The sequence below is a fragment of the Amblyomma americanum genome, chromosome 7 (genome assembly GCF_052857255.1).
Source record: "Amblyomma americanum isolate KBUSLIRL-KWMA chromosome 7, ASM5285725v1, whole genome shotgun sequence".
NCBI classification, from domain to species: domain Eukaryota; kingdom Metazoa; phylum Arthropoda; class Arachnida; order Ixodida; family Ixodidae; genus Amblyomma; species Amblyomma americanum.
Window position 1 is genome coordinate 181,286,674 of NC_135503.1, and position 13,338 is coordinate 181,300,011.

General features: G+C 45.7%; 2 protein-coding genes across 3 annotated transcripts in view; one reads left to right on the plus strand and one right to left on the minus strand.

The window, feature by feature from the left end:
• Positions 1–13,338, minus strand: part of LOC144096778 (protein 5NUC-like) — a 414,953-nt gene that overhangs the window by 108,429 nt on the left and 293,186 nt on the right. The window lies entirely within an intron of this gene.
• Positions 3,273–4,911, plus strand: LOC144096780 (uncharacterized). Its single transcript, XM_077629665.1, has 4 exons — positions 3,273–3,396; positions 3,468–3,518; positions 3,986–4,057; positions 4,283–4,911. The coding sequence occupies exons 1-4, from the start codon at positions 3,324–3,326 to the stop codon at positions 4,801–4,803; spliced, it is 717 nt and encodes a 238-aa protein (XP_077485791.1). The 5' UTR covers positions 3,273–3,323; the 3' UTR covers positions 4,804–4,911.

Consider the following 13,338-nt stretch of genomic DNA (forward strand, 5'->3'; position numbering starts at 1 on the left):
CACCAGTCGCCAAACATCGCATAATCACCGAGGAGTGCGCTCGACCACTCCGGCAGAGCCCTTACCGAATCTCGCCGCGAGAACGTGAAGCGATAAGAGAGCAAGTCGACGAAATGCTGCGCGACGACATCATCCAGCCGTCGAGAAGCCCGTGGGCATCCCCTGTTGTCCTGGTGAAGAAAAAGGACGGAACCCTGCGTTTCTGCGTCTATTATCGTCGTCTGAACAAGATGACGAAGAAGGACGTATACCCCCTCCCACGGATAGACGACGCATTGGATCGGCTCTGCAACGCAAATACTTCTCGTCGATGGACCTCAAGTCTGGCTATTGGCAAATAGAAGTCGACGAAAAAGATCGCGAAAAGACCGCCTTCATCACCCCAGACGGCCTCTGCGAGTTCAAGATTATGCCATTTGGACTGTGCTCGGCGCCTGCAACGTTCCAGCGCGTGATGGACACGGTTTTAGCAGGATTGAAGTGGCAGACCTGTCTCGTTTACTTGGATGACGTCGTTGTCTTCGCCGCAAATTTCGACGATCACCTTAGGCGACTTGCCACAGTACTAGAGGCCATCAAGTCATCAGGGCTCACTCTGAAGCCAGAAAAGTGCCGCTTCGTTTACGATGAGCTTCTGTGCTTAGGCCACATCATCAGCAAGTCTGGAGTCCACCCTGACCCACAGAAGACAGCTGCCATCGCACAGTTCCCGCAACCCATCGACCAATTTCTTGGCATGTGTGCCTACTACAGGCGATTTGTCAAGGACTTTTCACGCATCCCTGAGCCGCTGACACAGCTCACTAAATGTGACGTCGAGTTCTAGTGGGAAACGCCGCAGGCCGACGCATTTCAAGAACTCAAACGATGCATGCAGTCGCCGCCCGTACTTGCGCACTTCGACGAGCACGCCGATACCGAAATCCACACTGACTCCAGTAGCCTATACCTCGGTGCCGTCCTAGTCCAGAGAAAAGATGGGCATGAACACGTGATAGCTTACGCTAGCCGGACGTTATCAAAAGCGGAAGGCAATTTTTCTACAACCGAAAAGGAATGCCTTGCCATCGTTTGGGCCACAGCGAAATTTCGCCCTTACCTATATGGCAGGCCATTCAAAGTGGTCAGCCACCATCACTCATTGTGTTGGCTAGCTAACTTAAAGGACTCTTCAGGACGGCTGACACGGTGGAGCCTCAGACTACAAGAATACGACATCACTGTAACCTATAAGTCCGGACGAAAACACTCAGATGCCGATTGCCTATTACGCGCCCCCATTGACCCGCCGCCGCAAGATGACGAGGATGACGACGCCTACCTTGGAATAATAAGCGCGGAAGACTTCGCCGAACAGCAACGAGGAGACCCGGAGCTAAAAGCCCTAGTCGATTATTTGGAAGGGCACATCGACGTTGTCCCTAGGGCATTTGAGCGTGGATTGTCTTCGTTCACGCTTCAGAACAACCTACTCGTGAAGAAGAACTTCTCACCAGTCCGCGCCAACTATCTCTTTGTTGTTCCGTCGGCGCTGCGTCCAGAAGTATTGCACGCCCTACATGACGATCCGACCGCTGGGCACCTCGGTTTCTCCCGGACGCTATCAAGGATACAAGAAAGATATTACTGACCGCACCTAACCGCCGATGTCGCCCGTTACGTCAAGACATGCCGAGACTGTCAGCGACGCAAGACACTACCGACAAGGCCAGCGGGATTACTACAGCCGATCAAGCCTCCTTACCGACCTTTCCAGCAGATCGGGATGGACTTGTTGAGACCGTTTCCGAAATCAACTTCCGGAAATAAGTGGATCGTCGTGGCGACGGACTATCTCACCCGCTTCGCTGAAACTAAAGCTCTGCCGAAAGGCAGCGCAGCCGAAGTGGCGAAATTTTTCGTCGAGAACATCCTGCTGCGACATGGTGCTCCAGAAGTCCTCATCACCGAGAGAGGAACGGCTTTTACAGCAGAGCTCACGCAAGCCATTCTGCAATACAGCCAGACAAGTCACAGGAGGACAAGTGCCTACCATCCGCAGACGATTGGTCTCACGGAGCGCCTGAACAAGACCCTCGCCGACATGCTAGCAATGTACGTCGACGTCGAGCACAAGACATGGGATGCGGTCCTGCCGTACGTAACATTCGCTTGCAACACTTTGGTTCAAGAAACAACACAGATCACGCCTTTAAGTTGGTTTACGGCAGGAACCCGACGACGACGCTCGACGCCATGCTGCCGCACGTCCCTGACGAGGAAAATCTTGACGTCGCTATCTATCTCCAGCGCGCCGAAGAAGCTCGACAGCTCGCCTGCCTACGGATCCAGAACCAGCAGCGTACCGACAGCCGACACTACAACCTGCGACAACGCTTCGTCGAGTACCAGTCCGGCGACCGTGTTCGGGTATGGACCCCGATACGCCGACGAGGACTCAGTGAGAAACTATTGCGACGCTATTTCGGACCTTACAAGGTCATTCGACGTATTGGCTCACTGGACTATGAGGTCGTGACAGACGGCATTTCGCATTCACAGCGGCGCCGCGCACGATCTGAAGTGGTCCACGTGTTGCGCCTTAAACCCTTTTACGGACGCTGACGAACTTCCTTATTTTTGTTGTTTTCTTTGCTACGAGTGCTTTTCTTTATTTCGTTTGTTTGCAGCATCGGGTCGATGCTTCTCAAGAGGGGGGGGGGGGGTGTAATGACACGTGTCATTTATCTTTATCGGGCGACCACGTTTCGCCACCTAACAAGTGTTATCGCACAGCGCGGGACACGCCTGCATCTATCCGAAGTTTCTGGCAAGTCATCGATGCTTCTGTTCGCTCTCTGTTGTAGACGAACCTTATGTTATCTGATTTCATCGCCTGACGCGAATGGTGTAGAACTTTGTGGAAGGCACGCGGGTCCCAACGATTAGTCTGGAACATTCGACGACTGCTATATAACAGCCGACGCGCTTGACCCGCGGATCAGATTTTCGACGATCGCCGACCGTGCTCGCCGCTACCGTTGTGCTGTAAGTGTAGCCTCTTTTGTGGGCACAGGTTCGCCCAATAAAAGTTATAGCGGTTTCCATTGGGCGAACAAGAGCAAGAGCAGCGAGCAGACAGAGCAGCGCACGAGAGCAGCGGGGACGCGCGTTCACGTCTCGCGACTGGAACATTCACACTGTTCCGGGGGCAACGCAGCGATGAGGATGTGACGCCTTGAATCACGTGACCAAACTTTTCCCGCGCTGGTGTTGCCGCCTGCATCCCGTCTCGCGCACGCAGCATATTCTGCGCCGGCCTTTCGTTCGTCGCTGCGTTTAGCATGACGATGGGTGAAGAAGCACAACGGCTGTTCATGACCATGATAGAGGAGTCACCGCTACCCGCAGCACCAGGTAAGCGTCGTCTCTCTCAGAAATAAGCTGTGAAAGATAGCAGCGTCAATATCATTTTGTGCTCACCACAGCTGTCGTCGATGCCTTGGCCACTCTTGTGAACGTTGGAGAGATACCCGATGGTAAGCGACAATAACTACTATGCATGGGGGCATATTTTAGGATTATTTCAATTGATTTCTTTCATTACCATTTTTTGCGGCGAATGGAGTATTTAGGATAACGGCCGGGGACATCGCTGCGTGTGATGCAAGAACGGGCGAGAACGCAGCCGTTAATATTCGTACTGTAACATTACTGGTCATGATGCCGCACCTTCTTGCTTTTTGTCATCTGCGGTTTACCGTCACTTCTGTCTGTTGATGCTTTCAGATTACTGTATATGCCTGTTTTGCTGTGCAGCATCTGACCAATCAAAGCAAGCCTCTTTATTTTTGCCCGTGGCAAGGGCTCATGACATGCTTCGTCCGTCGCAAACATCAGGCGCTTAGTAACCTGAAGAAGAAAAAAAGACCTTACCATTTCAGGTCGCACAGAGTAGGCACCTCGGTACAGTTTTTACAGTTGCAACTTTTATGTTCACTTGCAGAGAACACCGCTGCGTCGGACGTGGGCGAGAGGGGACCGCAGCCAGCGCCAGAAGTGAAAAGAGGCGGCGGAGGTGAGCTTGTAAAACGGAAAGTTGAGCTGTTGGTACATCTTTGAATACAAAAACAGTGCTGCAAGAGGAGTGCGACAGCGCTTGTCCTCGTTCGTAAAAAAGCGCCTCTCCTCCTCAGTTGTCCCCTGTCTCAGCGCTGTTTTTGTATTTAGTGTCGAACTTCTGCTGCCTGCATTTCTTGACGAATTCGACGCTTTTAGTAAAGTATCCGCATTTATTTTTCAGCTCCCGAATGGACACCAGGAGAAACCAAACTGCTATTAGATTACTATTACAAATACTTTCTGCAGGTGGGCCCATTCAAAAAGTTTAAAAACAAAAAGATGCTTTTCAAGCAGGTTTCACAAGATTTAGCTGAGGTTCTTGGATGTAACAAAATGCCACAGCAGTGTGAAAATCGCTATAAAACAGTAATGAGGCAGAAGAAAAGGGCAAGTGACAACAACAAATCAGGTGCTTCACCTCATCCTGTCCCATTTGACGATGAAATGCGAAAACTCCAAAGCATTGATGACAGTCTCGAGCCAGAAATTCAAAGGGACTCTTTTGGAGTGACCCACAAGTCAACATCATCAAGCTCTGACAGCTCAGCTGATCTAATTTCCCCTATGCCTGAAATGCCCAGTACTCTGTCGAGCAATTCAGCAAATGATGAAACTATGAAAATGTCAACAGAGGTGGAGAAAAGGAAATGCCGTGCCAGTACTAGTCGTATGCAGCAGATGCAATTTTTTTTGATCAAATGAGGGCTATAAGCGGAGAGCGAACAGCTCACAGGGAAAAGCAAGAAGAAGAAAAAGAGAACAGGCGTGCTGAGCGGCGAGCTGAGCGCATTTAAGGCTGGCAGGAACGTCGCAGGTTGCACGAAGATAAACTTCAGCTCATCCGCGAGGCCTTGGGGCTCAAGCAATAAAACAGTGCACTTTGGATGAACATGTTGTTATGAGTGTTTATTTTGCGCAAGACAAAACGTTTCTGTGCATAGTCTTCACGAAGCATTGCTTTGAACATATGTTTAGCCTTGTGTTTGCATCACTACAGGCTTTGTGGGTACCTCCTCTTCAGTCCAATCTTGGACTGAATTTTTTCTCGTTTAACTTCTGCAAGTGCCCGTAAGAGGCTCTCTTCTCTAGATATTCCACTGCAGACTTCATCTACAGTAGGGCTCTGATCATTGTTAACCTGGGAGCTCAAACGCTTGTCCTGAAGTGGACTATGATATGAATCCCCGTTGTCGATGCAGATGTTGTGAAGGACACAACAAGAGAAAATAAATTTGGCATGTTGTCTACAGTCATGAGGTCCAAACGCTGTAGCTGCCTAAATCTACCCTTTAATTCCCCAAATGCGTTTTGAATTAGCACACTGGTAGCTGAAAGTTTGGTGTTAAATGCCTTGTCAGAGGCATCCAGGCTTCCATAGTCTCGAATGGGAGTCATCAAAAACTCTCGAGATGGGTATGCAGCGTCCCCAAGTATTTGGTATTTTCCAGCACAGAGTTGAGGCAATATCTTCGAAATGTTTGAGAGCCGAAAGATCCTGGAGTCGTGAATTTTACTAGGTGCACCAGTGCTGGCATCAAGGAACCTCTTCCGGCTATCACATATCCCCTGCAGCGTCAAGGATGGGTAATGGTGCCTATTCACGTACACTGACCGCACCTTACCAGCAGGGCACCTAACACGAATATAGCTCCCGTCAATGCAGCCAATGGTGTCTGGAAACCCTGAAACCTGGAAGTTGAAAAAAAAAATGTTACGAGAAGACGGATATTGATAGCCGTCATAATAGCACAATTCATGTACAACACATGCATAATGTGGAGGTTGTGGCCTCAGCTCTCATCGGTGGCAAGTTATTTTTCCATCCGCCTTCCTCCCTTCTCTTTCTCCTCCTTTTTTTCTCATTTCAGCTTCAAACACAGCTCATGTCCCCATGCTTTTCTTGGCTGTTGGCTTTATACGGTTGTAACAGTCTGCTAAACATGTTTACAAATGATGATGGCCTGCAAGTTGCCTAGCATGACCGACAAGTCCAATGTTCACGCGGTTATATTAAAACAATGGCCCTCACTAATATGGAAGCATTGTTTGCTGGATGCCAGAACCTTACTGGCATACACATGCATGCCGCAAAACAATCTCGGCATTAGGGCAATGTGTGAAGAGACTGCAGCTAATGCTCAGTAACACGAGGTCAGAACACAGACATCCAAATTATAAGTAGTATATAGACGTGTTTTTATTTAGTTGGGTATGTTAAGTCCCCTCGTAGCAACATACATCCATTGACATTGTTACATGTGCAGGAAGGCATGAAATGCATGCCCAGTTCATTCATCCAGACTGTTTATTCATACACAAGGGCGTACGTACAGGAGGCCAAGGAAAAAGTCGTTCTAGGATGGCTTGAGGAGCCCCTGGCCCTCAACAATAAATTAGCAGCAGAACACACACAAAGATAGTTAAAAATTTTTTTATAGCATAGTGACAACAAAGATCAAATTATTAGCGCGTAAGCATGCAGAAGTATAACAAAAGCATTCAGAGTTGAAAGTGTTTCGTGAAGGAAAAGACAGTTTTAAAGGGTAATATAGATGGCAAGTGACATGCTGGTTTGATTAATGTCAAAACCTATGCACGGCGCAAATTAGAAGTAGAAAATTTTGGTCACCTGCTCAAACGCATTAGCAAGCTTCTGCAAGTCATCTGGGAAGGTCACGATGCGGGGTGCGATGTCCAGAAGAAACGCCGTAACGCGGTACATCATCCTATTATGTGTGCTTTCCCCAACCTCAAATCGGCCTGCAACATCCCGTATGCAGGATTTATTGGCAGCATACCTGCAAGAAATGGGATAATTTTTTATTAATGCGAAATTGTTAAACTAGCATCTCATGTTACCATCAAGCATTGCGGCAAAGTATAGGAAAAATTTACATCTGCCCCGTTCTCTGAAAAAGCTTCACGTGTGTTCATCAGGCACGTTTAGTACAGCCATGCGGTATTTTTCCCATGAAATACCTTTAAAAACCATAGGCAAGAACAGAAATAAAGAAAACTGGGCACATTGAATTAAAAGTGTGATCAAACCCATTTATTTTCACAGGTGGGAAGATTGAGCCCTTGAGTCCTTCGCATGCAGAAGAGCAGTGACCTGTAAAAGGAATTTCCAGCCATCATAAGCATTTGAGAAATCGGTTGCTAAACCCTCGCGCAGTGTATAAGTGCATTCAATTTCACGCTTCGCGCCAGGTTAGATGTGCCGTGACGCTTTTGTAATCAGATGCCTCCAATCACTCATCCTAAATCACAACTCTTCTCTCTTCAATAGTAAATAATTTCGATGTGTTATCACTTAAAACTTGCAGCAGAGAGGAACCAGACACACGGAAAAAACACAAACGTGAACGAGCAGCTTAGTCCACGTCTGTGTGTTTCTTCCGTGTGTCTGGTTCTTCTCTAATGCAAGTTTTAAGTGATTGATGCACCAATTAGCTCAACAATATACCTTATTAACTTTTATTTCGATATCTTACCACAAAAAGGACAGCACATGCTCTTGAGGCGACTTTGTGGGCAGGCCTCCGCGATCAGTTCTTGAAGGGTAGTGCGGCGATTTCGCGAACTCAGCAGCAAGGGAATCTGCAGCCAGCCGTGACAGTCGGAAATTCCTACGAAACTAGTGAGGTAAAATGGAAAAACAAAGGTCGGTTATAATAATAATATTAATAATAATGTTTTATTTTGTCCAACTGTTTACAAAGCGTACATTCCCGCACCGCTTAAGCACTGTTGTGCTTGTCTGCGGTGCCGGCAGCCTGCGAAATACACATGTTTTCTCGGTACCTTTCTAGAACTAAATCACTGGCTTGACAATCTTATCAAAGTACAACAAAAAAACAAGAGCACATGTTACCGTCGTCGCTATCTGGACAGCGGAAATTTTTGATTAAAGCACAAGATCATTCACAGTTTTTGTACACAAGCGCGACATGTCATCATCGTTAGTCTGTGGACAGATTGAATTTTGTTAGTAACTAAAGAATTGGGCAAGCATACACAGATACTGCATCTTCTCTACGACACGGGGAAATTCCATAAAAAAAAACAAAAAACAAAGTAAAAAGGCTAATATATATAATTACACATCTAGACACTTGAATAAAGAAAATGAAATAGTGAATGTGGAAATATACAACGTAACACATATACAGCATGTAATGTTAAGGTGCAAACCTTTTTATAGATTTTTAAGGAAAACATCCTTTAGTACTCGTTTTACCTTTTTTATCGATGTATGGCTGATCTCGACATCGGATAGTTTATTGAATAATGCAGGCACATAGTAAGCTCTGCACCGTTTGCCATATTTCGTATAAATTCTGGGGACGCTGAATCGTTCTATGTTTCTTAAGGTGAACTTGCTTTGAGGCTTCTCTGACTTAAACATATTGTCGTAATAGAACCTGGTATAGATAGTATAACTCTTGAATTCTTCAAATGGTAGTAGGTCTCCTGCTCTATACAGGTCTTTTTTCTCTTTACCCTCTAATAGCACACCATACAAAACATTGATTACAGGTTCTAACTAGGATGCAACGACTCACCTCTTCGTCCGAATAAGCGGCGACCGTCTTTTCCACATAAGACTCGATCTTGTGTCGCTTCTCCGGCGGGGTAAAAAGCTGCTCGAACATCTGCTCATACAATGCTAAATCCTCGTCGTCGCCGCTGCCGCTGCTGTCCGAAGAGGAGCTTGTGCTCGAATCTGTGCTACAGCTTCTGTCTTCATCAAACAGCATTAACAACTCTTCGTCCAGACGACAGCGCTTAGCTACTGATATTCCGCTTGCTTGCACCGGCCGACTGTCACCGCTACCACCATCCGCCATTTTGCACGGCTTTCCCGGGATGAAACCAGAAGTGACATCAAAAAGTCATGAGACTTCCTTCATTCTCCCACCTACTCCGCCGTTGACGACGGAGCACCGAGAGCTGCTCTCGGCTGCTCTCGGCGCCGCCAAAGCGCGCCTCCTCTGCCAATGGAACACGAAGCTCGTGCTCCTGTTCTACCAATGGCAGGCGCTGGAACTCGCGAGAGCACTTTGAGTGCAGTTTCGAGTGCTCCTGTTCGCCCAATGGAAACCGGTATTAGTTTTGTCCTGCACAGTATTGCTACTGTGTTCTTCAACGTCACCACCACGTGACAATATGCACTGCATGATGCGTCAACGATGGATCCTGTTCCATTCTTCGAGCCTTCGCCTGTGCCCACCACGGTCGACTTCATCGATTGTGTGTGCCTCGCAGCTTATTTTGGACGGTGTGCAGTGCAAGTCAACCCACCATGGATTTACAGCCCGTGCCACTACACTCTACAAAAGGCGGGAATCATCACTTCACCGATGGGGCGTGGAACCAGCAATACCGAAATGGCTTTGCCGCTCATGCATTTGCTGCTTTTCGCGCAGGTGTTCATCGCTGTTAATTCAAGTCACTGCTTTCCTGCCAAGGAATTATCTGCACTGCATGATGTGTTAACGCTGAATACTGTTTCATTCTTCGAGCCTTCGCCTGTGTCCACCACGATCGACTTCATCGATTGTACGTTCCTCGCAGCTCATTTTGGACGGTGTGCAATGCAAGTCAACCCACCATGTATTTACAGCCCGTGCCACTACACTCTACAAAAGGCGCGAATCACTACTTCACCGTTGGGGCGCGGAACTGAGAATACTGAAATGGCTTTGCAGCTCACGCATTTACTGCTTTTCGCACAGGTTAGTGGCACGTATTTAAATATATGTTGTGTGTACGTTTTGCTGTTTCCACCCCCTGTAGTGTATGCATGCATTTCTTCTCATTCTGTGGCCCACAGACCCATGTTACGCAGAAGGTATAGTTGTTCTTTGTTGCGAAGAGCTGCGTTTTACCTTTTACTTCTTGTTTTCTCTGGAGACGTAGAGCTTAACCCAGGTCCTGGCGAAACGCTCCAGCAGGAGCTCTTCCAAGGCCAGAGAGATATTAAGGAAGAACTTGCAACCAGCGAGAGATATCAGGATGAAAATATAACTGGTATGTTGGATCTGAATGCCCGTATGGCAAATTTAGAAGCAAAAGTTGCACGTCTCGACGAAATGCGGGCCGTTGTTGAGGACTGTAGGGCGAATAGTGAAAGGCAGCGGTCTGAGTGGCAAACTCTGACGAAGAAAGTGGATGATCTTGAAAATCTATCTCGACGGTGCAATCTGCTCTTTTATGACATTAAGAACGATGAAGAACACGAGTCGCAAACAAGTTTTGAAAAACTTGTCCTGGACTTGTGTACGTCTCCTCTGGGAATTGATCCTGGAGTAGAAAAATCCCATTGCCTAAACGGTTCAGCTCACAAAGAACTCGCCCAATAATTGTTAATTTTAGTTTATTCAAAGAGAAAGAACCTGTTCTGTCGAATGCAAGAAAATTGAAAGGAAGTCCGACTAGCATTTCAGAGGACTTCTCGGAATCACTACGAAACAAAAGGAAAATGCTGTGGGGTTACGCCAAATTTCACAAGGGTACCAATGACAAAGCGCATCTGAAATACGACGTCTTTCACTTGAATAGCGTCAAATACATATATGACGAATCTCAGGGACAGGTAGTTCGGACTACTTTACAAGCTAAACCTGAACAATCTATTTTGTCATTTCTAGTTCTAAATTGTAGAAGTATTAAGAATAAAGTGGGCAAGCTACGCGGTCTAATTGGCATGACGAGACGGTCTGTTGTCATCGGATGTGAATCTTGGCTGGATGGGGACGTCATCGATAGCGAAGTTTTTCCAATCAATTACATCAGCTATCGAAATGATCGGGAGAGACATGGTGGAGGCGTATTTATTCTGGTAGACGTCTAGGTTAGTTCTCGTAAGATGGAAATTGATGTTGGATCATGTGAGGCTGTATGAGCTCAAATTATACTTTGAAATGGTAAATCGCTGTCCGTATGCTCGTTTTATAGGCAAACTGGAAGTCAGCTTAAAGCCATCAGCGAGCTAACTGACACAATTGAAACTGTTAAAACTGACTGTTTCATTATAAGAGGTAATTTTAAAATCCCTGAAATAGACTGGAGCTCACCAGGTGTTCCGTCTGGAGCCAATACTGCATTAGGCAAAGAAATGTTATATCTATGTAATTCATTCAGTTTACCTCAATTAGTGCTGCATCCAACTCGTGGCAATAATGTCTTAGATTTCTTATTGACTAACCAACCATCGGCAGCTTTTTCTACTCTTATATTTCCCGGTATCAGTGATCACAGTTGTGTTTTAGTAGAAATGAACTTTCAGAATGTTAAACTTGAAGACTGTGGCAATCTGCGCATTTACAGTTATTGAAAAGCAAATTTACCCGAGATAGCCTAGGCATTCGAATCCTATGTCGATGTGTACGAAACATTGTCTGAATCACTTAGCATTGATGAACTGTGGCGCACACTGAAAGTTTAACTTTTTCATCTGCGTGAACGATATGCGCCGTCATGGGTGATGACGAAACGTCGCAGCAAAAGCAAGCCGTGGTTTACAAAAGCGGTGCGCAGAGTTGTTGAAAAGAGGCATGAACTATACGTACGCTTCAAAAGAAATCCATCGCAAGAAAATATGGATCAGTTAAAAAAGATTACTAAAGATATGAATGCTTCAATCAAAGAGGCGAAATTTGCCTACTTTCATTCTTTCAAAATGCGTATCCGAGATCACCCTAAGGAATTTTGGCATATGTTAAAAGAAACAGAAAGGATGAATTGTCTGTCCAACCACTCGATCATAACGGATTTATCGTTCATGATAATCTGGAGAAATCCAAGTGTTTTAACACGTTTTTCAGCTCGATGTTTTCTGCTGTGGTCAACCACAGCTCTGCCCATTTTCGCCCGGACTTTATCAGTACCGAACTTATGGCGAACATTGATTTCGACCAGCGAGGAATTGTGTCGCTCTTAGAACGCTTAAATGAAAACAGTGCCACCGGACCAGACGGCTCACCCACGGTCCTGCTATCTTCTTGAGCTCTTTCTTTATCAAGGCACCTTCCAATACTTGTCACTGTCATTACAGGACGGCTCTTTGCCTGATGAATGGAAACTTGGAAATGTTCTACCTGTACATAAATCGGGACCTAGGAATCTTGTTTCAAATTATCGACCACTGTCTTTGACCAGTGTGTTGTGTAAAGTTTTAGAGCACGTGTTTTTTACTAATATTATGGGTCATCTTATTACACACTCATTATTAAATGCCAATGAGCATGGCTTTCGCAGTGGTTACTCATGTGTTACCCAGCTAACCAAATTTGTTCATAACCTGTCAAGTGCATTAGATAAAGGCAATTCTGTCGACAGTATACTTCTAGATTTTAGGAAGGCCTTTGCCGTCGCAACATTTCTCCATGCATGCGTCTTTTTGCGGATGATTGTGTATTATATAGAATCATAAACAATCAGAGTGACTGCAATGCTTTACAACAGGACTTGTGTAAAGTAGCTCAGTGGTGTGAAAATTGGGGAATGCATGTTAATTTACAAAAATCTGTTCATATGTGTTTCACCAAAAAGAACGTTCCCAACAATTTCACTAATAGTATTAATAATAGTAGACTGTTTTCAGTGTTGGAATTTAAATATCTTGGTGTATACTTAACCAGTGCATTGTCTTGGCGCCGTAATGTGGATTTTGTTACTGCCAAAGCCTGCCGCGTTTTGGGCTTCCTGCGACGTAAAGCAAAACTTTTTCCTTTGAAGACAAAACAACTGCTTTATAATACAAATGTTAGAAGCATACTTGAATACGCTTGCACAGTCTGGGACCCGAAATCCTTCCTTGACATTCAAAAGCTAGAAAAAGTTCAGGATTTGGCCGTTCGTTTTGCTTTTATTAACTATGGGCGATACTTCAGTGTAACGAGCGCTAAAAAAGCTTTGGGATGGGACACACTTCAACCACGTAGGAGAGTTCTGCGTTTAAAATTGTTTCATAATATATTTCATTCAAGAACTGGAATAGACAGAAAAAATATATAGTCAACCCTGATTATCTTTACAGATAGATCATTCACTTAAAGTTAAAAAATACAGATGCCGGACTGACCTTTCTAAAATGTCATTTTTCCCGAAAACAATTTTGAAATGAAACAAGCTGCCCGAGGAAGTAGTGTCCATACTATCAAATGATTCATTTTCTTCCATGCTGTGACAGTTTCTTTATTTTTTATGTATAACAATTTCGTGTTCTTTCTT

What these genes read in the sequence shown, in the direction of transcription:
- LOC144096780 (XM_077629665.1), top strand. Translation starts at nt 3,324, where the DNA reads ATGACGATGGGTGAAGAAGCACAACGGCTGTTCATGACCATGATAGAG. An exon ending in ACCGCTACCCGCAGCACCAG is followed by an intron (nt 3,397 to 3,467) that starts GTAAGCGTCGTC and finishes TGCTCACCACAG; the next exon opens with CTGTCGTCGATGCCTTGGCC. An exon ending in AGTGAAAAGAGGCGGCGGAG is followed by an intron (nt 4,058 to 4,282) that starts GTGAGCTTGTAA and finishes TTTATTTTTCAG; the next exon opens with CTCCCGAATGGACACCAGGA.